Source organism: Suricata suricatta, chromosome 6 (assembly GCF_006229205.1).
Source record: "Suricata suricatta isolate VVHF042 chromosome 6, meerkat_22Aug2017_6uvM2_HiC, whole genome shotgun sequence".
Lineage (NCBI taxonomy): Eukaryota > Metazoa > Chordata > Mammalia > Carnivora > Herpestidae > Suricata > Suricata suricatta.
In genome coordinates this window covers 144479926-144507323 of record NC_043705.1, presented here as the reverse complement: position 1 = coordinate 144507323, position 27398 = coordinate 144479926, and the positions used below count along the sequence as shown (strand labels likewise).

Below are 27398 nucleotides of genomic sequence, written 5' to 3'. Positions count from 1 at the left end.
GGTGTCGCCGCTGTTCTCCAGCAGGCACCTGCGTGCTCCGTGGGACCCGCAGCGGCCTCGCCGGGGAGCCCGAGCGACCGGGGACCCCCCGGGCCCGCGGAGTGGCTGGCCGGGACGGCAGAGGGCGGTAAGTCGGCGGGGAAGGAGGGTTCCAGGCGCCTCGAAAGTGCCCGAGTCTGCAAACTGGCTCGCAGATGCGCCGCGCGGACTCGCCTTAGAGCGAGCCCCTGGGAGCCAGCGCCACCAGCATCCACCTCGGACTCCCGTGCAGGACGGGAGCGCTCACCAGCGTTCCTGCCGTGAGCGATAGGGGGAAGCGAGAAACACAGGTGTCATAAGAAAGTTAAAAAGCAAGGAATAATCAAAGGTATTCCTAGTTGACGCATCAGGACATTTTAAAGCGCACGGGACTCCTTTCCCCACGCCTTCACCGTCCTCACCCTCCTCTGGCTTTTTAACAAGTCTCTCTCTGTGCCCTGGACTGAAGAGCAGGCGACAAAAGCAGCCCGTTTTTGCTCAGCACTTGTGTCAGCGCGAAAGTGGACGCCCTTCAGGCGTTGGGGCAACATCGAAATAGAGTGCGGGAAGGGGAATTAGGTTTGTGACCCGCCTCGGGCCGGATTTGGCATAAACCGAGTCTGAAGCATTGCCATGTGCACTTTCCCTGCTGCGCTCGTCATTTTCGCGGGGACGCCATTAGGTTAGAGGGAAGGCAGGAGTGGGGTGGCCCGTTCCCGGGTGCTTTGCATCTGAACCCAGTCCCTTGGAGTCTCTTCATATTTGTACTTGACAACATTTCCAACAATAAGCTGCCCTATCAAATGTCAGTATTTTAGAGGAAGAGCTAGGTTTGATTTTCCCAGCATATTTTCAGAAAATCGAGAAGATTACAACTAGTAATTCAAAATGTTTTTAAAATTTTTTAACGTTTTATGTACTTTTGAGAGAGAGAGAGAGAGCGAGCGAGCGAGCAGGGGAGGGTCAGAGAGAAAGGGAGACACAGGATCAGAAGCAGGCTCCAGACTCCGATCTGCCAGCACAGAGCCCGACACAGGGCTCGAACCCATGAACGCGAGTTCATGACCTGAGCCGAAGCTGGATGCTCAACCGACTGAGCCACCCAGGCGCCCCAGTTATTAAAAATGTCTGAATACAGTTTTTAATATTTCATAAAGATGGGAGTTTGACCTACACCTTAACTGTTTGGATTCTCTTACTGCCGAGTTCCTGAATAGTCTATAAATGAAGTGCTGGATTAGAGGAACACTGGGAAAGAAGACTTTCAGGACCACCAGAGGGCGCTAGATGTAAGTGATAGGAAATACTTAAAAAAACGACTTCTGACTGTAATTGCTAGAGAAAGGTAATTTTCTATTTAGAGGTCACCTTCTCGTCTCCCCCTGCCTTCTTTCATGTTTCCCGGGGATGTAATTATCCAGATTGTATTTGATTGTCCCTCCGCAGACACTTTTTACAAGAAGATTCTTATGAAGATTTTAGTTCTCTAAAATCTTGAAAATTCCTGAAAGTCTCAGGAGATTTTCAGATGACTGTATGGAATTTCTAGAAAGTAAGCTGTCTTTAGGTAAGCGCATCCTAGGCAGAGAGGCATGTCCAGGAGGAGAAGTCAAAGACTTTCTTCCTACGTGGGCGGCCCCTGTCCTGGCCAAGGCGGGCTCCAAGGGCTGGATGCCAGCCGGGCCGGCGCACGGCCCTAGTCACCTGCCTTCCCAGCCCAGCATTTCCATGACAACCACACGCCTGGCTTGGTCAGAAACCGAAGGGGAAGGGGTGAGCCATCGTCAGCGCAGTTTCGACCTAGTGGTCACAGCACCCCCTCTCACACCCACCGCCGGTGTTTTAGGTCTTTAATTTTAAACGGCCCGGTTGGGAGCGTGGGTGTCCCTGGAGGCCTTCGCACCAGAGAAAAGCCTTTCTGCTGGGCAGGTTGTGTCTATTCACAGCAGTAGAGCCAGGGTGCACTTCGTGGGACCCCGGGGTCCGTTTACTGCTGGGTATCGAGGTGTCCATTACACACGTTGGCTTCTGACTCCCTCTCTGGCCGTGACGTTTGTTTAAAGTGACACGTAATTCAAACTGGGATTGCAGGTTTTGCTCGGTGTCTAGAGCAGTGATGTGTGGGAACCAGAGCCCCATCCCTCCTGTGAGGCGGCCGTGGATCACGAAACTGTTCTCGGACACCAAGGACACCCATTTCGTCTCGTGGCTGATTCAGAATGGTGTTTCCCTAATAGTGGATTTTAATGCTTTTCCTCTGAACTTACTTTTGTCATAAAAATAGCGGCTCCTGGTAAAGAGCCAAGACTATCACAGGTCCGTTAGCTTTTTAATTCCCGAGTAAGCGACTCTTCCAGGGCAAGGTGTGGACGCTCTTTAGAAATATAGACCTGTTAGTGTGTGCTCACCGGGAGATTCTATGCACTTATATCCAAATATCCAGGTAATGTGAGGGCGATCTCTGTCAGGGTCACCTGCGGGTGCTTGTAAATCTTTAACGGCAGGCTCTTTGGAGCCTGCATCTGTAACGTTTTCTGGTTCCCAAACTTGCCCCCTGGCTGCTCTCAGGCCGCAGATGTGATGTCACTGAAGTCAGGGCTGGGATTCCAAGCGTGGATCCTCTCTCTGCACCTGCGCGCTCACAGCGGTCCACACCGCCTGAACAGAGTTGGGAGCCAGTCTTAGACTCGATGCTGTGGTCAGAAAACCTCTTGAAATCCAGTCGTCCTGATGACCGAGGGAGCAGCCGTAGGTGAGGGACGGTTCCCTCCTCCACCGGTGTGTACGGGACGCGGGGCTGGTGGAAAGGGTGCTCAGAGATCAGGAATCACACTCATTTTTTTCTTGAACTTGCAAGCCGATGGCTGAGGGGATTATCATCTTAAGACCTAGGCTCAAAAGTTAATTTTTCCAATTTACTGAAGTTACATATTGACTGTTTTCAGATAGTACTGTGTGCATGATGAGATACTGTGCTTATTTTGTTCATTCGCTGAATTCTTTAGCGATGACCTTTTGCATGTCCATTTCTATGTAACCAAGAGTACACATTGGATGGTGAGCACCGCTGTGGGACTCCGTCAGGACCCCCCACCTGGGTGGTCTTGCCAGTTTGTAGCGGAGGTCTGGCCTGGGCTTCGGAGGCTGTGTCGCCGTGTCCTTGGATTCGGTCATCAGGTTCCAGGAGCATCATTGTCCCCCTCCCACTTCCTGACAAACAGAAATGTCTCTGGACAGTGGTCTCCTGGGGCTTGTGGGAGGGGGTCCCTCTGGCCGAGAATCAGCAGACTGGACTGGAAAACAGTCTCCTTCTCTCACATGTGTCCTCCCTGCTTCTTGGGAATCACTGTCCTTAACTGCTAAGGGTGCGGTGCCGTGGGTGCAGCTGCTGCCCTGCGGTCACCGGCCACCAGCCCCCAGAGCGGACTGCTACTTTCCATAAAATTCTGCAGAGCTGGTCATTGAAAATTAAAATACATAGAGCGCCTGGGTGGTTCAGTCGGTTCAGCGTCCGACTTTGGCTCGGGTCATGATCTCACAGTCTGTGGGTTTGAGCCCCGTGTCGGGCTCTGTGCTGACAGCTCGGAGCCTGGAGCTGCTTAGGACTCTGTGCCTCCCTCTCTCTTTGCACCCTCCCCCATTCTTGTTCTGCCTCTCTGTCTCAAAAATAAACATTAAAATTAAAAAAAAATAAAACTAAAATATATAAAGTTCTGGTGAAATAAATCTTATTAAAAACGAAATGGAAACCCTCACACCTCACACCTTATAATTACTGTGCTGGGTTTTACTATGATCTGTGCCCTCGGGCTTCTCGTCGGTCACATCTGCGGGGAGATGGGCCTGTGCGCAGGCGCAGAGACAGGGGCACATCCTTCCACACCGCGTGTTGGGTGACGTCACATGAAAATCCGCCGGGGAGGGAGTGTCAGCCGAGGGATTTGGCAAATGCCGTAAACCAGGCGGTTCGTTCAGGGAGCTGGTGGTCAAGCCTTTGTCAACGGGACACCAGATGTGTTCACGTAAAAGAGGCTTCTCGGTGATGCTATTTTCAAAGTAGATACCGCATGTCCCCTCCAGATAAAGGAGACCTATCACGTGACTTCCAAACAAAGGTCAGAAGAATGGTGCCAATGTCATCTGGAAACAGTTTGATTTTTTACAAAGGTGATCATTTTTTATGTGCAGTTAATGTGCTGATGAGCTACCTCACCAGCCTTGTTGGAGTGGGGTGAGGTGGGGAGGGTTCTGGGAGAGCCCCGGGGGCAGGGTGAGGGGCGGCACCCCCAGAAAGCTGGGAGTGAGGCAGGCGGTGGGGGGTGTGCGAGATAGAGGCCTACGCCCTGCCCCCGCCCCTCGGGCCTGGCCGCCCCCATCCACCAGCGGGATCCTGACTTGTTCCCCACTTTCTCCTACCCTTGCCGACAGTTTCACCAGAGCTGTTACATTTTCTCAGGTTCCTGGTAAACCATGAAACAAGCCCAGTGCGTGCCGCCCCTCGGGACGTAAATGCCCAGCCCTGACGGAGATGCTGATGGGCGGCTCCAGTTGTCTGCGGGGCCCTGGTGCGGGGACCCAGCTCCCCGCCTACCCTCAGGGCGCCTGGTCAGGCCTATGTGGCAGGGCCAGGCCTGTGGGCCCAGAAGGGTGGCCCGTCACAGCTCTGGACCAGAGGGGCTGCCTGGGGGGCTCAGTTCGGTTAAGTGTCCAACTTTGGCTCAGGTCACGATCTCACTGTCCGTGGGTTTGAGCCCCGTGTCCGTCTGTCTCCTGTCAGCAGAGATTCTGGTTCGAATCTTCTGTCTCCCTCTGTCTCTGCCCTTGCTGGTTCTCTTTCTCAAGATAAATAAATAAACTTTAAAAAAAAAATGAAAAGCTCTTGACTGGGGGAGACGGCATCCCTGGGGTCACAGAAGCCATAGCCCAGCCTTTGGTTGGCCCGCCACTCGAGGGGGCTGGCCGTGTGGCCCTGGACACTCATGAAGCCACAGGCTTCAGCGTGGGGGACTCCAGGCAGGCCTTCCCACCCATGACCTCCCCCGCCTCTCCCAACCCACGGAAGGCCACTGGCCACCTGCTCCCTTCCAGAGTAACCTTTCAGTTACCTGCTGGGCAGCACGGGGACATGTGGTCAGGCACCTGCAGAGAAAGAGATCCTTTGTGAAGAAAACCTCATTTTTCTAGAAAAAATAATTACCCAATAACCCCTGACTTCTGAGCAACTGCCATGTCTGTGGGATTCTGTTTTACTTATCGTATGACTCCAAGAAATGCGTCCAACTCCTGCTGGTGCAGAGAAGGTTCCCGGTTGTGAGTATCCATCCGAAGAGTCTCCTGACAGCACATGCTGGTGATGAAGGGCCTGGAAGCTTCTTTCTGGGCTTCCCACAGGGAGGGGCACAGAGAAGGCAAAACCGAGGGGTCGTCAGTGGCTGAAACCTGGCAGACCTGTAAGGGGGTCCTGAGATCTGACAGCCCCTTGGGGGTTTCCAGACTTTTCCAAGAAGTATTTATCTGAACGTGTTTTAGGCTCACGTACTGTGAATCAGAGCAGGCAGGGACCTCGGTGTGCATCTGGAAAGACAGTGGGCTGTGGACTCTGATGGAGGGCCAGGAACGGGAGGGTCCCCCCCACGGTGGGAGCAACCACGTAGGAGCATTTCCAGACATCAGCATCTGGGAACCCGGAATATGTCTGCATAGGATTTATCGGATTCCTTGATTTCACAGTTAAATATAAAAATACTAAACAGCAAGGAATGCCGGTCATATTTGCCTTTTTAACTAAGCTAGACGTTTTTGTCAGCTCAATGCAGATGTTCACAAGAAACCAGAATGTGACTAAAAGAATATTTAGAACCATAGATAATTACATGTTATCATGAGTGGAAAGTGAAATTTATGAAACGTAACCTTAAACACCCCACTTTTTAAATGTCTCGGTCCCGTAACCTGTCTTTCCTTTGAGGGGTCATAGGGTTTCCGGGCCTGGGGCCTGGGACTGGCCCGTGATGGGGAGCAGTGACTTCCCCACAGGCCGCTTGGAGGCTTTCCCTTCTGACTCTGACTGTGTGCGTCCTACAGTGTGAATTCTAGGTTGGCTCCCTGTTGCAATTTCCTCCCTCATTTCCTCTCAGGTGGAAGCATCAGCCGGCAATAAATTATATTCCAAGACTGACTCCCAGACTCTTTTATTCAGAAATTGCTCAGCCAACCCCTGTCTCTGTCTTTCAGAGTATGAGCTGGTGTCTCCCTATGAGGTTGACCGTCACGGATACTACGTGTCGCACGAAGTCACGCACCCTCAGAGGAGGAAGAGGGCGCTGGCCCAGCTCGGGGTGGAGTCTCTTCACCTTCGGCTGAAGGGCTTCAGGCACGACTTCCACATGGAGCTGAAAGCGTCCAGCACCCTGCTCGCCCCTGGGTTCGTGGTGCAGACTCTGGGGAAGGGAGGCACCAAGTCCGTGCACACCTTTCCGCCCGAGGATTTCTGTTTTTACCAAGGCTCCTTACGATCCCACAAAAATTCCTCGGTGGCTCTTTCAACCTGCAAAGGTTTGGTGAGTGGCCGCTGCCTGTGGGGGGTGACGGGGATGGGGTGTGTGTGGAAGGGGAGGGTGATGTGATTCTCCTGGAGCTGTTTGAGCTGGCGCCTCTATCACTGCAAGACAGATTTCTTTGATCTGGAAAAGCAGGAGGGTGTACGTGGTCAAGTCACACTGTCTAAAGTATGGGGTGCTGTGTCCTTCGGCACATCGGGCTGTGGCGCACGTGGCCAGACTTCTGTGGTTATTTTAGAAGAACTGCGGAAGGGTAGGCCAGCACGAAACTTGTTCTTAGAATGCACGGCCAGGTCTGAAGACATGAACGGAGGGGATGGTTTCACGTTAACGCACTGGTCCATTGCTAGCGCTGGAGACATGTCTTCACTCCGAATAGTACAATAGCACTCCCTCGATTGGCCAGGTTGATTATGTGATCTGCCGCTCGGAAGCACTTTACCTCTGTCATTCTGTCGAGGATCACCTGCTTACAGATTAGGGTGTTCATTCCAGATGCGGTGATGAATCCATGGCCAGGAGGTGGAGGTTTCACTGGATTGATGATTCTGTTGGTGCATTCCCCGTTTTCTTAGTACCATAGAATCTAGGATTGCGAGTAACTTGTTCTGGGCATATTCTGCAAGACAAGCAAATATTTCTAATACATTTTCATTGTTTTTAAACATTCCATTTATTCATTTTTAAGAGACAGAGAGAGACAGAGCATGAATGGAGGAGGAGCCAAGGGAGAGGGAGACACAAAATCAGCTACGTAAGACACTCAAGCTCATGGACCATGAGGTCATGACCTGAGCTGAAGTCGATACTTAACTGACTGAGTCACCAGATGCACTGATAAATTTTAATCTGATATACGAGTAAGAAGAGTACTTAATGATGCAAAGGTCACATGATCACAACTTAGCCAGTGGCTCTTCACACACACACACTCTCTCTCTCCTTTTTCTCTCTGTCTGTGGGATTGTGGGTGATCACCTCCCATGTTCGATGCCCAGTCTCAGGCCATGGTGTTTGGCAGAAATCACTGGTTTTTCAGAACGTTAGAAGGTGCCCACAACTGGCACTGGTGTATTTTTCTAATTTCAAAGCACCCATGGACAGTCCTTTGCTTTTCCAGACAAGAGTAAGCTTAGGAATGCTTGGCTTCATTCTAGGTCATTGGGTAGCTTCCTTGTTAAAGTCACAGGAAAAGAAAAAGATTCTGTTGAGACAATAGCCAATAGTAATTCCGTTAGTGACAGTGAAAGTCGTCCCCCAAGTAACCCTCCTCCCTCTTGTCCACCTCACACCAGCCCTGAAGGCTTTCTAACGTGAGTGCCGGTTAATGTGTTTATTCTTCTTTATATGTTACATTTTCTTTAATATTGTATATTATATTACAGTACTGTAGTCATTTTATATGAATATTTTTTTGGGTTGTGGAAAGAATCATGAGTTTCTAGTATTTCTTATGGGGAAATTCGCTCTGATATATGAGTGCTTTGGATTACAACCATGTTTCTGGAACGAATTCTACTCGCAAACCAAGGTTTTACTCTATCTGACTTAGACATTGAACATCACTTAAATGCTTCTGGGGGTCCCCTTTGCTGGTCCCTCCAGTATGGAAGAGTCAGCTAAGTTGAGAAGATATTGGCATCTCCCAGGCTGACCCAAGCCAAAATCTTAATGCCTTGTCATTTAATTTTCTTGAAATAGCTCCATGTTTTTAAGCAAGAAGAACTCAGGAGATACTTAGAATCTTGAGTATATTAATCTGTCTGACACAGATGAGCGAGGCATGTCTTGGGTAGCTGAGTGAAAATGTGTGGTCACTATTTAAGGTCTTGAGCACATTAAAGGCTTAGCAAACAGGGGTTTGAACATTTATTACATTTCTAGAAAATGTGCTAAGTCTGCCTTAAACTTCTTTCTCTCTTTGGAAAGAGGGAATTCAGACTCTGCATCTTAGAAGGATTTTGTGTATGGCCATGTGGTTATTGGTTGCTGAAGTACTTGAATCCCTTCAAAGACTACAAATGTGCAGATGCTGAACCCTATTAAAAAGTTTCAAGAAATATTAACACCAGCTTTTCAGGGGAATGTGAAACGGGTTGATTCCATGTCTACCCTAATTGGTAAAGGGCTTTTGGTTTGAGAATGGACACAACTGGGATTGGGCAAGGATTTAACGGTTATTTGGCATAATTTTCATGACTGACGGCAGTGTGGGTGATTTCTTCCGTGTCCTCCCAAGACAAAAAGATCTCCCTTAATTAAAGGGCTAGGACTCTTTAGGCAATACATCAGAGGAAGAGGTCTCCTCCTTGGCTTTCTCTAATGAAAGCTCGGACAGGGGATTGGAAGCCGGCTGTGTGGAAGGGAGGAAGGGAGGGGTGCCATGCCTGCCGAACTCATATCTTGGGATTTGTGAAGCTTGGGCGAGGTGCTTCCCATGAGCCCAGCAGGGGTTCAGGCTTCCTGACGCCCAGGTCTCCATGGTCCAAGGCTCTCCCAATGGTTGAGCTGTGCCCTACACACCGTCCCATGAGCCTAGCAGGCTGGCAGTGGCCGGAGATCTCTGGCCCTCTTTGATCTCCATAGGAGTTACCGGCACAAGTTGTAAGTGACCCGTACGATAAAGGAGTGGGAAAGAGCCGAAAAAGACTCCTCTGGACAACGAATGCTGGAATTTAATATTTCAGTCACAGCAATAGAAATATGTATGCTTTCACCATTAATCTTCCAAATCCATTAAGTCCAACTTTGCTGATATTTTGTCTGTAGAGGATCATTACACACATGACCTCAGCCAGACTTATGAGTGGGAGGTGCAGGGGCATCTGCCTTATGACAAATCAGAGGCATTTTACAGAAGAAAAGGGGGGGATAAGAAGTCCTCGGTCGTTAGCCAGATAAGAGAAACTATTGAATGAGAACGTCCCTCACCTGGCTGCCGAGTCCGTGGTTTCTTTCCTGATTGATGGCTACTTCATGCCTCCTTCAGATCTCTTAAGGAATGAAGGGAAATGGTGTCACGTTAGATGAGGGCTTCGTTTCTATTGTTTTTTTGGAGGGAGGATCGAATTACAGTACCAGGTAGACCTCAGCTAAGCTTTTTTTTAATTAAGTAGTTTATTACCAAGTTGTTTTCCATATAACCCCCAGTGCTCTTCCCCACAAGTGCCCTCCTCCATGACCATCACCCCCCTTCCCCTTGTTGCCTCCCTCTTCAGACCTCAGTTGTTCAGTGTTTCTACTTGACCCGGCTATTGAATGCCGTCCGCTGTCAGTAGCATTCTCTTTTGTTTGTCCTTTTGTCCCTCACACTCCTTGGCAGACCCTAATGGACAGCATTATGAAAACAAGATCCCGCGTGGAGGTGAAGTAACCTATATACTGTTCTGCTGGGGTTTTTTTTAACCTACCGTATGGGACTGTTACCTTGACGTTAAAATATAGTGCTTAACTGAGAGTTTGATGTCTTCAACAGGAGGACTTGGTTTACGATTGTGAGGCAGCGCAGTTTCCAAGCTGAGAGGTGGTTTTCTCCCCAGGTTCTCAGCTTTTGAGTCTGGGAGCACGCGGCGGTCGTTAGGTCTAACAGCTGGTCTGAGGAACACAGTCAAAGTGAGTGGCTGATGGTGTGGTCTCATTTATCATAAGTAAATATTCATGCAAGACAAAAGTGGCTTTTGGGGCGCCTGGGTGGCTCAGTCGGTTAAGCATCTGGCTTCGGCTCAGGTCATGATCTCACGGTTCGTGGGTTTGAGCCCCGCATCGGGTTCTGTGCTGACAGCTGGGAGCCTGGAGCCTGCTTCGGATTTTGTCTCCTTCCCTCTCTGACCCTCCCCTGCTGAATCTGTCTGTCTCTTAGAAATAAATAAAAAACAAAAAACAAAACAAAAAAATTTTAAATGGCTGTTTTCCTGGGGAGCTTGTGAAAAACGAATGAGCTTCAGAACCGGGAGGCGCTGAGCCTGCCCAAGCTGGACACAAGGAGCAGGTTCTCTGAAGAGAGAGCGGGGACACAGGCGATGTCACTGCAGTGACGACAGGAGGAGAAGTACAGGTCTGGGGGGTGGGGAGAGCGTGCGGCCGGGAGGCGGCAGCTCCGGCGTAGGGCTCAGAAGCTTTGTCCCAGCTGCCTCTTGCCAGGGGAATAGGGGTGTGACGCCCAATGGGGGAATCACAGGCTGCCCCGGGGAAGTCTGCTCACTTTGGTCATCAGCATGGGATTCTCCGCTGCCCCATCCGTAAACCCCAAAAAGACCTCTAACATTGTCCTGCTACTGCCACCAAGTATCTTGACTCAAAATATTTATTTCACTCCATAAGGTTATTTTATTTTTAAATGTTTATTTATTTTGAGAGAGCGAGTGGTGCGTGCAGAAGCGGGGGAGGGGCAGAGGAGAGAATCCCAAGGAGGTCCACACTGTCAGCAAGGAGCCAGACTCCAGGCTTGAACTCACGAACCATGAGATCATGACCTGAGCTGAAACCAAGAGCTGGACGCTTAACCAACCACGCCACCCAGGCGCCCCAGTACTTCATTGCTTTCACTGCTAAATAATCATCCAGTGTACACAGATACCACATTTTTCTGTCCACTCAGCAGCTGATGGATATTACTGTCTCTGCTCTTTTTGGCTGTTGTGAATAACTCTGTTATCTGTGTACCGATTCTCGGGTAGCCACAGGTCTCTTTCGTCGTAGGTTGATGCCTAGGAGCACAAGTGCTGGGTCCTATGAGAACTCTGTGTTTAACGTTTTGAGGGATGTCCGGTTGTCCACAGTAGCCATCCCACTTTGCATCCAGCACCGTCGGAGGTTTCTAATTTCTCCACATTCTGGTCTTTTTTATCGTCACTCTCTTGAGGGGTATGAGGTGGTGTCTCACTGTGGCTTTGAGTGGCTGCCTGGACAGCACTGGATGACATTTGGGTTGTTGTTCTTGTTATTGTTGGTAGTCTTCTCCTTCCGGCCCTTGGAACAGGCCATCCTGTCTCTCGCCCCCTATTGTCTCTCAGGAGAAGTCTGCTGTTTATCTTAGTAGAGTTCTGTTGTTTTATTTTGTGGCTGTTTCAAGATTTTCCCTTTGTCTTTGTCTTTCGACATGTTTACAGGGATGTGTATGCATGTGGGTACCTCTGTGTTCATCTTGTGGGACTCCTGTAATGCGTCTGTTGGCGTGCTCCACGCTGTAGCACATTTCTCTGAAGCTCCGATAATTTCCCTTCATTTGCTTTCTCCTCTGTGTGCGCTTCAGACTGCAAAGTCTTTATCAGTTTATCTTCGAATCCACCGATTTTCTGCTGGCCCTTCACATCTACTACTAAGCTTTTGTAGTAAAGTTTTCTTTGCGATACAGTACCCGTTTTTGGTTTTTTGAAAGAGAGAGAGAGACAGAGAGCAGAGACGGAGGGGGGAGAGAGAGAGAGAGAGAGAGAGAGAGAGAGAATGAATCTTAAGCAGGCTTCACACGAAGTGCATGCAGAACCCAACCTGGGGCTCGATCCCATGACCCGGGGATCATGACCTGAGCCTAAATCAAGAGTGAGACACCTGAGTGAGCCACCCAGGCGCTCTTGGGATAGTGTAATATTCAACCAAGTAATTCCCAGGGTTTCCTAATCTCTCCCGGACTGTACGTTATGTCACTGTCCTCCTCAGGTCTTGCTTTAATCCTTCAGACATAGCTCCCTGCGGTTCTGTGAACGTGTTTGTAACAGGTGCTTTGAAGCCTGCGTCTGCTGAGTCCGGTGTCCGGGACCCTCTGAAGCCGCTTCTGTGTCTCTTTTCACATTTAGGGGTCACACTTTTCTGCTTCCTCGCATCTCCTCATTTTCTGCGGAAAACTGAGCCCCACCAAGAGGAGCAGCCGCCCCAGTCCTGCCCGCCACCCCGTCCCCCCAGGGCTGCTGCTCCCGTCCTTTTCTCTTGGTGGTTTCTCAACTCCAAGTGACTGCTTCTGGGACGTCTGTCTTCCACGCGGCCTCTGATGTCACTTCTCGCAGAGCTCAGCCTGCAGCGTGCGGTTGGTGTCACATCACCTGCTCACCGGGCCCTACTGCTAGCCGATTGCACGCTCGGTGTGTTTGCGTCTTTATGTTTGATAGCGCCCTGGGGCATCGACGGCTCTGCCATCTGATTTGACGACAGTGGGGCTCCTCCAGAGGGTTAGGGATGAGCTCTTGCAAAACTGCTCATTAATGAAATCAGACTGTGAAGAAATTTAGGCTCCAGAGTGGTGGTAATAAAAATAGGAACAAAATGAGGCCCGTGAGGTGAGCTCCCTGTTCTTCACGCTGCCTGTCCTCCTGGGTAAGGCCCAGGGGCCAGTGGCCAGGCTGGCGGGGTCTGCTCCTCCCACGTGACAGACACCTGTCCTCTGAGTGGCGCTCTGGAGGAGGCTGTCGGGACCCAGTCTTCTCTGTCTGCTCTTGCATCCTGGCCTGCAGCTGGGCCTTCTGGATGAGCTGCTAGGGGCGTTCAGGGCCCCTTATCCTCAGCCTGCTGAGTCTGGAGCAGAGCTTCTGTCGTGAGTGTTGTCGCCGCCCGTAGAAGGCAGATCAGGCCCCGTGGCCGTGCCTGCACAGAGCCTGGCGTCCATGGTGTCGAGCTAAGAGGACAACAGACGCAGGAGGCCTGCTCCTGCTCACCTGGAGATTAGCTCTGGATTGGGAGTCGGGGGACAAGGGGCGCTGGTCTTGTCAGGAGCTCTGTCACTCCGGCTGGGGGCACGGTGAGGATGTGGCTAGACCACAGCTCAGATGCCACCACACTTCCCCACTTTTTCCAAGACTTACCAAATTAAATCCAATAGATGTTTCTCCCCGTTTTATGCCTTAGGACAATTTACAGAGACTCTAAATGGTTTGGGTTTGCTCGAGAGCTGTGTGTGTGTGTGTGTGTGTGAGAGAGAGAGAGAGAGAGAGAGAGACAGACAGACAGAGAGAGAGAGAGAGAGGAATTTTTAGCAGTTAAACGATCATTTCACTGGAGAGCAGATCTACCCCACCCCTTATACTTCCATTCTGGAAGTCAGTCTCCACTAGGTGCTATCATTAACGCATTTTACCGATCGTTGCCCAAGACCACTTGACTGTCCCCGTGTCACAGATGACTCCCACGAGAATTCTCAGAATAGTGGGACTGGCCTCTAGGTAGCCTGCCTGGAGGCCAGCACTCCACACAACAGCACACTCCTGCTTCCCGGGATCACCAGGCCCTTGCTGCCCTAACAGGGACCAAGACCATTCACGAGAATTGTCACGGCCTCGTCTTTAAATGTTCCCATCAGGGGGCACGATTTTCTCATTTGGCTTCTACCTCAGTGCTGCCTTTCTCAGCATCTAATCATCTCAGAGCTTAGAATCCCCGTTTATGGTGCAGCAGGGCCTTCTCCTAAAATATATACAGATTCATCCTGTAGTTATGTATTTACAGGGTTTGTTAATGTTTGTTTATTTGTGAGACAGAGCACCTAAATGAGGGAAGGGCAGAGACAGGGGGACAGAGGACCCAATGCAGGGCTCGAACTCACAAACAGTGAGATCATAACCTGAGCTGAAGTTGGACACTTAACCGACTGAGCCACCAAAGCGCCCCAAGTTTGTGTTTTCACACCAGGCCATGGGCTCTTCAAGAAACCTTGTTTTATTCGCCTTTGTACCCCCAAGTTCCTGTTAACACAAACCAGTATTTTACTCTTGCAATGAATGATCGTTTTTCAAATTTACAGATAAAAATACTATATTTACCCAACCTCTGTTTTGAGGTATAAATAACTATATAATTCATTTTATCATTCATTTCATCTGATTTCTTTCCATGAATACTGAACACCCTAAATTCCCGTTGGGGCATATAGTTTACTCAGAAAGGGCTTATTTAGTAAGAATTCAGACCAACAATATTTAAAAACTCCCATTAGTCTGTACTGTTAACGAGGCTCCTTTAGATAAGGATTCTGTGGCACATGACAGGATTAGATTTTCTTAAAGTATTTCATACAAGTTCTGTACTTGAATTGTCACTTTAGCCCCACCTGTGCCCCCAAATATCAAGTCTGCCCACTGCCCTGGGCACAAAATCTGTGAAATTCAGCTCTTCTTACATAAAGCATTGTGTTTGTTGGAGCTTTAATGTGTGGAATACCTACCCCTTCTCCCAAAATCTAACTATTCTCTTGTTTCCAGCAATGTTGGAGAACCTGTAAATGCCACAGTTCCCAGTGTACTTAAGAATTCCTTCACTTGGTGGGGCGGGGGGATCCTGGGTGCCCCAGTTGGTGAAGCATCTGACTTTGGCTTAGGTCATGATCTCATGGTTTGTGAGTTCGAGTCTCGTTTTGGGCTCTCTGCTGTCAGTGTAGAGCCTGTCTCCCTCTCTCTGCCCATCCTCAGCTAATGCGTGTTCTCTCTCTCTCTCTCACTCTCTTTCTTTCTGTCTCTCAAAGATAAATAAATATTAAAAAAAAGAAAGAAGAATTCATTCACTTGGTTGGAGACTCACTCGGAGCACTGGTTGGAATGGTCCTAGATTTTATTCCCAACATCAGACTCCAGGGATTCCTTGGAAGTCCTAGACATGGGGAGTTTTTCTGCAGCACCCCATAAATCCTAGGAAACTGTCTGAATTATTGCCAAACTTTTAACTGACTTTGAAAAATGTTCCAGAGCCAGTAAAATAAAGCAGGAGTGGAGGGACAAGAGACGGTCAGAAGACACAAATAGGAGTTTTTAAGAGTAATGTTACAATCTGAGAAGGCCAGTGATGCAAGACCAGATTGAAAATATGTCAGCCTTGGGAGGCATATAATAAGATTGTAGAGAACGTACGTTTTTTTAGAGGAAGTAAGGCCAAAGCTGGTAGTTACTGTTGTTAGTTGTTAGTTATAGTAGTTGTTAGTTATGTGTGGGGAACCCAAAGGCATGCTGGGTAATTACAACTGTTTCTGCCAGTTCCTTAAGAATAAATATAGTTAGAATTTTGAAATTGACAGAAATGAATGTAGTTCATCACTAAACATAGATCAAGGTTAACATTTTATCAGATACTCTTTTACCCTTGAAGTGACCAGCGATTTTCCTGTTAGCTTACCATTTGTTGTGAGCAAACATGACCTGACGAGAGAAATGTAATTATAGAATCTGTAGGTTTCTTCCAATTCCCTTATTTCTCAGGTGATAAACGTGAGCTTTAGTGTGGGGCAATGGCCCGGCCAATATGGCACAGCCACGTGGGTTTGGACAGGTGTTGGATGGATGCCTTCAGATTCTCTGTCCAGTGATGTTTTCACCAAACACACTGGGTGCTGTTACTGGTTCATATACTGAGGAGCCAGCAGAAAGAGTTTAGTGTTGGAATATGAGCCAGAGATTTTAAAAATAAAGTAAATGTGCCTTTGGTCTAGGGATCTGGGCCAGGTAACAGTGGGGAGAGGAGAGAGGGCCAGCTTCCCTTCTGGTTGGTGTTGGGAACTCCAGATGTCCCTTATCAGGAGGCGGATGCTCTCTCATCACCACCAAGGACAACGCTCTCATGGACACTCATCTTGGTTGGTGGAATATTTGTTGTAAGGATCATGAGCAGGGACTCATCTCCACAACCAGTATGACCAGCATTTTCTTCACGGGCAAGATGGACTGAGGCAGCCAAATGGGTCTCTCTGGGGGAGCAGGAATGTGATCCCTGTGGTCATTTCCTCTGGAAGATGATCCAAGGCTGGGATTCTCTGAAGGACACGTACCTGAAGCCAGCCTGTCAGGGAGTGGCTGTTCAGGAGAACGTCGGGCCCAGTCTAGAGGGTAAAAAAGGGGCGGGAGGAAACCGGGCTCTTGAAAGCAGAGTCCTGCTCGCCTGAACTAAAGCAGAGGAGGAAGGCTGTTTTCTTCTTGGCTGTCCCTTTCCCTGACCTGCACATCTAAAATCGTCTACTCTCCCGCCTCCAAACCTACTTCCCACCCTCTTCCCTGCAGTATTTGTCTGAGTATTTATTGTTATCTCTATCAGTCATAGTCGAGTTAGGACCCAGAAACCACACAACTTGAACAGAGAGAATTAATGCAGTGCAGGAAGTAGGCATTCACTGAAAAATTAAAGAGAGAATACTGACGCTTTACAAGATGGCAAATGCAGGGAAAGGGTACTGCCCCCCGCGGCTGAAGGAACCCAGAGAAGAAGTTGTGGTTCTTAAAATTCATATGCTTCAGGGAGGCTCAGCCCCCCGCCCCCCCGGAGGAGGACGAGCTGTCCCGCTGGTGCTGGACTCTGAGGGGCTGGGTCTCCAGGTAAACCCTAAACTAGAACAGACTGTCACTGCGGGTGGAACAAAGCTGACAGGAACAGGGGGCAGACAGGAGGTCCACAGGGGGCAGACAGGAAGCCCAGGTGAGGCAGACAGGAAGTCCATAGGGGGCAGATAGGAAGTCCAGGTGGGGCAGATAGGAAGTCCACAGGGGGCAGACAGGAAGTCCAGGTGGGACAGGGAGGAGGTCCACTGGGGACAGGCAGGAGGTCTAGGTGGAGCAGAGAGGAGGTTCCCTGGGGGCAGGCAGGAAGTCCACATGGGACGGACAGGAAGTCCAGGTGGAGCAGACAGGAAGTCCACAGGGGGCAGACAGGAAGTTCAGGTGGGGCAGAGAGGAAGTCCAGGTGCACGCTCACATTCCTTCCCTGGGCCGGCTGTTCTTGCCCTTGTCCACTGATTTGGTTCAGATCAGATCTCTTGTACTGTTTGCGTGGCGGGAGAAGCGTGTCTCCCCAGTAGGTGTAAAAGTCATATTTCAGGACTTCTACGGGAATAGAGTGGCGCTCAGGGCTCCTGTGTGCAGGTGTTTTCAGCGTCCATGGAAATCACTCCTAACAAAGAGAGGCCTGTCCTTGCTCACCTCGGACAACAGGGGGCGGCAGGAACTCCGGGCCTAGTCTCAGGTTCAGAACTCCGCTTGAAGCCGCGTCCATTTGCTGTTGCGGTGATGCCCCGGTCCTCAGTTATTCCAGGAATGTGTCACTTTTACTGATTTTGATTCCTTGGTCTAATGACAGCAATAATTTATTGCACATGTATTTCGCTACTTGAAGAGTTTGTTTTATTTTATTTTTTAAGGAAAGAACTTCATGTGTTTTAAAGACATTAAATTGAGTAAATTCAATTTTAAAATAGTACTGAAAGCAATGTTAATTTCATATTCTCTTTTCTATAAATACTGTGAAATTACAGGGAAACTAAATAAAAACATTTCATTTGCAAATTTATAAAGAAACGTGGGCAATATACATGTTTCCTTTTGGTCAATTGGTAATAGATGGACATATCCAATAAGGTATATGTTGTCATTATATTTTAAAAAGTTACCAGTTTCTGGGTGCCTGAGTGGCTAAGTTGGTTAAGCGTCCAACTCTTGATCTTGGCTCAGGTCATGATCTCACCGTTTATGAGTTCAAGCCCCGTGTCCGGCTCTGCACTGACAGTGTGGAGCCTACTTGGGATTCTCTCCCTCTCTCTCTCTGCCTCTCCCCCACCTGTGCATTTGTGTGCACTCTTTCTCTCAATAAATAAATAAATAAACTTTAAAAAATAAAGTTACCGGTTTTAAAACAAAAATTAGACAAAAGTCAAAATACATATATCCATATGTGCTTACTAGATTTACAGTGATGCTAAAATGTTTGGTTGTTTTTAGTTTTTAAATGGTAGTAAAATAATAGAAAACTTAAATAGGCAACAACATGATATATCCAGTCATCCCAATTTTCTGTCATTGAATAATTATATCTTCAACCATTAGAAATTTGGAGCAAAATATGCAAAATGAAATGTAGTCTAAGCAACTGGTGATTTCTTCCAGTATGCAACATCGGTGAAAGAAAATATTTGCCTTGATGACCTTAGGGTCATTTCATTCTATCACAATGTATATTTTCATCTGAATACATGTGTCTTTTTCTCTCAAGTGAAAAAGCAGGTGCTGTCCCTTAACTGTGATAAGCCACATTTAAGTTCATGCTGTTGGGAATCCTTTCCAAACTGAAGCATCAGCAGTGTTCCTGGCCCCTGGGAGGAATTGGATGGATGGGTAAAGGGGTGGGTGGATGGGCAGATGGATAGATAGATAGATAAATGGATGGATGGATGGGTAAATGGGTGGATGATGACTGGATGCATGGATGGAGAAATGGACAGATGGATGGACTGATGGACAATGGATGGATGGATAGAGGGGTGGGTGTATGAGTGGATGGATAGACAATAAATAAATGGATGAGTGGATGATGAATGGATGCATGGATGGAGAAATGGGTGGATGGAGAATGGATGGATGGATCAATGAAAAGTCCTCGTTTTAGATACTAGTTCCATTTATGCTGGAGGCAGTTCCCATATCCAGAGAAAGAGAGTGCAGTGACTGTGGAAAGCTCTATCCAGAAATGGCTCTAAGCTGAGTTTGTAAAGCATGCATTTCCCATACAATCACCACATGATGCAAGCCTGTCGCTTGGGTTCCTGGGAACATACTTCCATAGCGAGGAAGAGAACAGCGCTGGTGCAGGACATAATCTCAGCAAATGCCCCCAGAAAGTGAGCACTTTTCCAGTCCTACTCATGTGAGTAACTTTCCTGGTGGCAGAGAGAATCTCTAAACAAATTTTAAGGAAGAAACCCTGCAGTATACTTGGGTCATGGGATATAATATATAAAGTACAGTTCAAAAAACTAAGTGGATTTGTCCACCTCTTAGCTTTGTATGCCTTGCGGCATGAGCACAGAGACATAATTGGACGGGTGTCTGCTTTAGTTGTTAAGCTTGTGATGGGGAGGGGGGTTGCCTGTCACGCAGGACGATTCCTGAATGAGTGTATTCTTGAACCACTTTCAATCCTTCACAGAAAGTGATGCAGAGAACTTTCAGGAATGAAAAGCTAGCACTTACCATAAAATAAGAAAAAAAAGTCCATTCCTGTTTTGTTAGTTAGGGTAAATATTAAGCATTTCAAAATCAAAATCCAGAACCAAGCTAGTGAGAAAGCACTGGAGCCCCTATGATCCAAGGGCTGTGGTCGTCATCCTGGGAAACAAAGGAACAGAAGAAGGTGAACTGTCTACGAGTGAGGAAAGATGTTTAGATGGACAGTCACACAAGAAACAGAATCACATGACCACTTACAATACCCAAAGGGGAAGCATAATGAAAAAACATCCCCATTGGAGTCACACAAGGGTTGTTCGAATGGCTTTTCTCTCATTTATTAGCCAAATGGCTCTGCACTTTGCCCTCCCTGTCTCCTTGACGTGTAAATGACACCGACGTCACCGGGTGGCTGGAGGGAGTGAGGCAGGGGATGCTGAGACCCCACAGCCCTGAGCTCCGCGCACAGTCGGAGCAGAGCACCTTCTTGCCCTCCTCAGCCTCCCCGTGTAACCGGGCAGGGCGGGGACAAACCTGATTAGCAAGGAGCTGCCCCCGTGGCCACGCCGGCAGGTTCACGTCCAGGGAAGGAGCCAGGAGATGGCGTTACACTGACCTTCAGAGAAGCCCACAGACGAGATGGGAGCGGAATTGGAATATATTTTATTTCCCCTGGAACCTTTTGGGTGATTTATTGAAAGCACATGGGATGATAAAATGACCTCTCCTTGGAGCAAACCCTTTAAAACGCAGAAGTGTTATTTTTGCAGTTTTTGGAAGCGTTGCTTACTGCCCACACTTCAAGCTGTCTGTTCTCAGCACCTGGGAGATTGCTTTGTGCTTCATAAGGCGTCATAAATGAGGAAAGTGCTCGGAACTACTGACGTTCTGACTCTGTCTCCCCTGCCGCAGCCGAAGGAGCCATAAACCTTGTTTTACTTGCAGACATTCTAAGTGACGCGGGGGGCGTTTCGAACCCTCCCTTTGCAGGGTATCATTAGGAAATAAAACTAAGAGTGACGGGTTGCAGAATAATCCGCCAGAAGAGAAGCTAGGCGATTTTATAGCACAGCTCCGTGTCCAGCTGAAATGTGCAAGTGCTCGGGGAAGATTTGGGCGGGTAAATAGTGACGGCTTCAGTGTCCAGGCCCTGGGGCGTGTAAGTGTGCGTGCCGTGTGCAGAAACAGAGCTCACTGCGTGTTCCTTGTGAGGAATCGCCTTTCTTCCTGCATTCGGCAGGAATCATCCTGAATCTCTCATATGGCTTTGATACTTAACATAATTATGTTCACCACTTCAAACCGTTTTGGGGTCTAATATCTATTAGAATTCCTACCCCCGCCTCCAGTGATCCACTACGTTGTCCACTGGGGAGCAGCATCTGGGCTTAGTCGTGCGAATGAAACTGAGCTTACTGAGCCCCAACACTCCTCCAGTTCCCCGTGGGGAACCCTCTGAAAAGGTAGGAAGACGTGTCACTAGAGACAGTTCGTTTATGAGGTTTTCTAAAAGAGAGCTGATGCCCACGTATTTGAAATGGGCCCCAGTCTGAAGTCTTGAAAAAGTGGAAACCTAGGCTGGAGTCGGCACAGGGACTTCACGGGACAACAGTTTTCTCTGAATTCAGGGTCTTTTTTAAGTAGGCTCCGTGCCCAGCATGGTGAGGCTTGAACTCATGACCCTGAGATTAGGACCTGAGCTGAGATCAAGCGTCAGACGTTTGCCAGTTGAGCCACTCAGGTGCCCCTGAGTCGGAGCTGTAAATACAGGTTGGGTCCTGCCACAATTTACAGAGACTTGGGCTAAGGAAAGCCTTTACATTTATTTAACTTTAGAATCGGAAACAAAACCCCAGCTTCACCTCAGGATTGGGTCCCACGTGTGCAGCCAGGACTGAGGACCGGCGCACCCAGCTTCCAACCTCGCCGGGAAGGCACGGTGTCCCTGGGAACGGTGTGCTTCTAGATGCATAAGGGAACACACAGGCTGCAAACTGATTTGGGCACTGAGGTCTTCCAATGTGACGTCTATTAGGAAGAATAATTTCACAGCCTCACAAAGTGCAATTTAAATGTAAAAGTGTCTCAAGGCCCGTAACCTAAAATTAAGTTTTTGGGTGGCAGGCTTCAATTACATACAAACCAGTGATGTACACACATGGTTTTATATATATATATATATATATTCATTCCAGCAAGGAAATGTGTTCTATGTGCAATAATATAAGGAGTTTGTGATCAATGCAACGTCCACATTCAACCAGGCGGGCCAAGCATATTAGTTCTGTTGAGACGTATCCTGTTCTGTTGTATCCCTTGCAAATTAATCCTCTGATGAGACAATTATTCACAGTTCAGATTTCACTGTCTGCCGTGCACTCTGAAATGGATTCGATTTAGAGACTTTCGAGAGGTCGTTTTTGTTTGATCTTGGTTTCAAAGTCAACCCCAACCAACTTTCCTTTCTCTGGCTTCAGCCCTTTTATCTGCCCTTGGTCGGGGGCGTGTCCTGGGGGGTCTGCTGTGGGACGGAGGGGCTGCAGACCCAGGTTCCTGGGGGTAAATGTGCAGAGTCCGTGAGCATAACAAACAGTTTATTCTTGTATTTGGGGAAACACAGGGACGTAGGAGTCTCAGCAGAGTCTCCTTGCCGTTGCCTTCACGTTGAGTTGGATGCTAGTTGGTGAATTCCTTCTGTGATGAGCAAAATTACCAAATCTCCACCTTCCTTCCGCATGTCTTTTCACTGTGTTTTCTTGTTAATAACCTTCTTACGGTCCAGACGTTCAGCTCTTGCCAGAGGGGAGTCTCTGGCAGGATTTTTCGCCTCCTGGGAAAAGCAGACGCGTCCTTAGGCTCTGACCTGCTTTAGTCACGCTGATCCTTCGCACGTGGTGGTTCCTCCATTCCTGGTAACCAGACCCGGGGGGGGCGGGGGGACCTGTGAGGCTTTCATGCAAAAGTGGTTTAGCTCCATTTTTGCCCCCCACCTACCCATTGCTTTTCTCCAACTCCTAAACCAGAGCTGGGGGAAACATCCAGGCCTGAAGTTCTAATTTCTCTGTGCCCGGGGACCAGTGTACCTACTTGAAACCCATATTCCAGGGCTCCTGGGGGCTCCGTCGGTTCAGCGTCCGGCTTCCGCTCAGGTCATGATCTCACGGTTTGTGGGTTCGGGCCCCTCATCGGGCTCTGTGCTGACAGCTCAGAGCCTGGAGCCTGCTTCGGACTCTGTGTCTCCCTCTCCCTCTGACCCTCCCCTGCTCACACTGTCTCTCTCTGTGTCTCAAAAATAAATAAAAAGCATAAAAAATTATAGAAACCCCTATTCCATGTTTGGTTGTTAAGGGGCAAACATAAGACAAATTCTGCTTTCTTGTAGGAACATGTATGTTAAAGTATGTCAGTGATGCGATCTCATGGTTTTGAGTAAAATATGAAAATGGAGCCATTATAAACAGGGACCATAGTTGATAAGCACCTACTGTATGCCAAGAATTTTTGCCTGCAGAGTCACCACGTGCCTTCCAACTGCATTTCATTATAGTAACGTTTTGAGAGGAGTTTTTATTCCTGTTTTGTGTAAGGGGAGTCTGAGGAGCAGACAGGTTATGTTAGCGCCGAAAGCTGCCGGTGAACAAGGGTCGGAGCCTGGACTGAGCTGTGCCCCCTGGACGGCGGGCGGGCTTTCCCCCCAGCACCGTGCCCCCGCCCCGGCGCGGCCGGCAGTCTGACCGGTTGGGCGGCAGTGGATCTTGTCAGCGCGAGAAGAAGGTAGACATACAGAACCGGGCTTTTGGTCACACGGTGCCTGTGGGGGTGGGGGGCAGCTTGCGATCTGCACAACCTCGCTCAGGAGGCTATGATTCTTCCAGAGCATTCCGTAGGGCTTATGTGACTGTTATAGCTCCAGTGGCTATCAGCTCAGAGGATTATATGATTCAGCAGTAAGAGACCAGAAAGAGAGACAGACAGAGAGACACGGAATATAGGTTTGAAGCATTTGTTAATAAAATTAATCACGAAGGCTACACCGTGGCTGGCCCCCTTAATCCAGCCCCGTTCACAGCCGCTGGGTCCCATGCACTTCTTGTGGCAGTATGTCTAACAGTGTCATTTCCTTTTAAGGTGTGTGACATTGACAACGTGAGGAGCACCGTGACAATAGCCCTTGCTGGTTAAGAAATGAGTGTCTCACCCGGAAATAACGGAGAGAATCGGTCCCGGGACCTTCTCTTTTAAAATTTCTTGGGGGCACTGAGTGGCCCAGTCGGTTCAGGGTCTGGCTCTTTATTTTCAGCTCAGGTCATGATCTCACAGTTCATGAGTCCAAGCCTGACCTTAGGATCTGCAGTGACAGCTCAGAGCCGGCTTGGGATTCGCTCTGTCTCCTCTCTGCCCCCGCTGCTTACACGCATGCTGTCTCTCAAAACACATTTTTAAAAACTCTTTTAAAATCTCTTTTATGAAAAAAACCCATAACTTGTCAGGAACTGTTTCTGCCAATGAAATACACACACGCATTCAGATGTACTGATTTCAAAAAACCTTCTCCTTTTGGAAACGTTTCAATTTGCTGGATTTTGGGGGGGAAAGGGGTGGCGGCCTGAGCCTAGGAGCTGCCCTGTGATTACTGCTGTGTGATCCAAGCAGGGACACGGAGTTCTTTATTGATCATCCACTGAGTTCAAGCTCTTCCCTTAAATGATTATTTTAATCATATTGAAGCAATATCTTACCTTTAGGCAGAGCTTGACACGTGGAGTTCGGATGTTCACGTGGGGACAAGGCCCGAGAGCCTCGGCACGTGGAGGGGTTGTGTAAGAGCAGGGGTGCAAGGAAGTGGGGGGGACACCCCTCCGTCCTCAGCAGGCAGTTTTACGTGTTTGAGTTATGGTGAAAACGCCAGTCGGCTTGTATCATGGGGCTCACCGGATTATTTCAGGTTTGAGGTAGTTGGATGGTCCCCGTCCTCTGTAACCGAAGGTTCGGTTTCCTTGTCCTGAGTGGTACGTTGTAAATCATTTATATGAGAAGCTCTTTGGGTATAAACCTGTTTTTAAAGCATATAAACATCTCCCAGGTATGTGAGGGCCACCTGAACCATGACCCCACTCTGCTGAATTGTTTATTTATTTATTTTGAAGGAGGGAGAGAGAGACAGAGCAAGAGAGCGAGCCCGCAGGGGGAGGGGCGGGGAGGGAGGGAGGGAGGGAGAGAGAAGAGCCCAGTGAGGGGCTCGCTCCCGCAGCCCCAGTCAAGAGTCAGCCGCTCAACCGAGTGAGTCACCCCACGCACCCCCCACTCTGCTGAGGTTTTACGGAGGGCACTGAGCCCTGCAAAATTAGAGTCAGAGTCAACAAGTACGTGCTAGCACGGACAGTTGGGGGGAAACAACGCAGGTTATCCTGCCCAGACTTCGGGGATATTCAGCAGTTGAGAGAACAGCAGTTATTCAAAGCGACCGAGACGCCACGTTAGAAGTCACCGCCACTCAGTCCCGCAAGACGCACGGACGTGACTCGGCATAGCCGCTGGCCACGCTTAGGGCCACGTGCTCGGTCTGATTGTCCCGGCTCTTTCCGTGGCCACAGCAAAGGAGGGGAGAGCCGTTCCCGAGCTTGCTTGGACTTGCTGTGTCTGAGACATTCTGGACAGTGTCCCCTGCTCTCTGGTTGGCAAAGGGGACAGGGGACCGCCATGCGAGGTTTCGAGACTCCCTCTCTGATCACACTAAGGACCCCCCCTCGGCCCAGTGTCTTCCTTATTTGTTGCTTTTTGTTCGTTTGGGGTGTTTTGGTGCTGTTGTCATCCCTCTGGAAGTGATGGACCCACCCGAGTTGTCCAGTAGTGAGTCCCTTGTGACCGTGCGTTCGCTGGTCAATGCTGTTTGAAGACCCATAGAGCAATGTCCTCGCGGTCATGACTGATTCTGCCATGGTGTGGCCAATGTTTTCTTTCTAAAACAAAACAGAATGGCTCCTAGTCAGTTCCCGAAAACAGCTGATTAAGAGGCGCCCAGAGAAGACCGTCTGAACGGGCGCGGCCACATTCGGGGATGATTCTGCAGTCTCAGCTAATAGTCTAGGAATAGGATCTCGCATAACCTGTGGTCCCCTCGCGGCTCTGACGTGTGTCGGAGTGCACCCAGTCGTGGGATAACTGAGGCTAGAGACCGTGCATGGGCAGGTTTGGTATCTGTTGTAATGATGTTTAAAGGAATGGCCCGGAATGTTCTGTCTTATAGAGGTCACGTCAGACCTACAGTGTTGGCACAAATGACCATCCCAAGCCCTATGTCACAACAGCTGTCATTACTCTGTGGTTTTGGCCTGGAGATTTTCCTACTTGGTATTACTTTTAATTAATTTATTTATTTATCAGTTTGTCACCAGAAGATAATGATGTCCAATGTGAACTTGCTTGGAAGTAAGGAAAGTTAGTAAGAACAAAACCAACACAGATTCCGATGGTGACCTTGCACGTGGTTCTTACACGGGAGGTGTCCCAGCACTGTGTCATCCCACAGGTGTCCTGTCTGTCCTGAGCCCAGGCCTGCAAGTCGGAGATGACTGGTGCACACAAGGTGCAGGGGCCCTGGCCCCCATGTCACAGACAGTGAGCATGAACCTTACTGAACACGTACAGTCGGTGTCACTAAAACCCCTGTCCCCCAGTCCTGCCTCTCAGAGCCTAGGGAGGAGACATGGGTTTGAATGAGCCGCTCAGGGGATTCTCAGGGACAGAAGGCTTTGAGGAGCAGACTGGGGGTGCAGGTAAGCCCTGCCCAGGGCCTAGGAGCTCTGCCGGCGAGGCTGTTGCTCCCCAGGGCCCAGCATCCTGCACCCCCCGCAGCTGACAGCTGTCCATACTGTCCCGGCCCTAGCACAGCACAGGCTCACAAAGCTCCTTGCCTTGGTTCTTGGTTTCTGAGAGCTGACGTCATTTACCTAATGGAACCTTAGTGCGGGAAGCACACGGGCCGGTGGGTGTGGGGCACATGTACAGGGGTGCACACGTCCATGGCCCCACAGGGACCCTCCTGCCACCTGCAGCCCATCCCACACCGCCCCCGCCCATAGCCTGATCCTTCCCTGCACCACCGCTCTGCTTCTTCTGCGAGCTTCTCAGACACGGGCCGTTCTGTCTAGCTGCTCGTGCTCCACATAACGTGCTCACCTCCACGCTCTCACCGGCACCACGTACCCGACGTCATGAGCCTGACACTGAGGGACATTCAGGTGTTCAAGCTCTATTTCTTCATCCCCGCCCCCCAAGTCCCTGCCTTTCAAGTCTGGTCTGAGGGGTCTTGACCACGATTTGGCACCAGGTCCCTGGAGCCGAGGAGGCGGGGCCGTGATCACTAAACTAATGGAACCAATTTTAGTATGATTAAAGGAGTTCAGGTGTGACCATCCGGGAACCGGGGCTGAAAGGGCACATCAGGCGGCACTGTGTCCGCAGCAGGAACCCACTGGGAACAGAAATACCTATGGTTGCAGCATCCAATAGGGCAAAGAGCAGATGTGGGGCTCAGTGGCAGCTTGATGGGCTCAGGGCAGGATCCGCCCCAGGCTGGCAGCCTGCTGTGGGAAGGGTGCCCTCGGGTTGCACCCTGGGAGGGACTGAGTGTGGGCGGGAAAGGCTTGTGGGACCAGGGACAGCACCGTGGGGACCCATGACCTCAGCCCAGAAGCACCTGTGCCCACTGCGCCTCGTGCTTGTGGATTTCTCTGTCGGGACGACCCAGCAGTGGGTGCCCTGCTGTGACTCCCCTGAGCCGCCCTTGACCTCCTGGCCTTCCTTTCGCACGAGCCCCAAGGCTTGCAGGCCACCTCCTCTTCTGCTGTCCCCCTTCCTTGGAAGTATGTCCTGCGGCTTTGACTGACATTGATAAAACCTCTCTCTCTCTCTCTCTCTCTCT

The 27398-nt window shown here is 49.6% G+C and overlaps 1 protein-coding gene across 1 annotated transcript in view; it reads left to right on the top strand.

The window, feature by feature from the left end:
* ADAMTS16 (ADAM metallopeptidase with thrombospondin type 1 motif 16) overlaps positions 1-27398 on the top strand; it is a 143236-nt gene that overhangs the window by 630 nt on the left and 115208 nt on the right. The window contains exons 2-3 of the mRNA XM_029941294.1: positions 25-127; positions 6253-6578. Coding sequence (XP_029797154.1) covers positions 25-127; positions 6253-6578 — 429 coding nt within the window. The remainder of the gene's footprint in view (positions 1-24; positions 128-6252; positions 6579-27398) is intronic.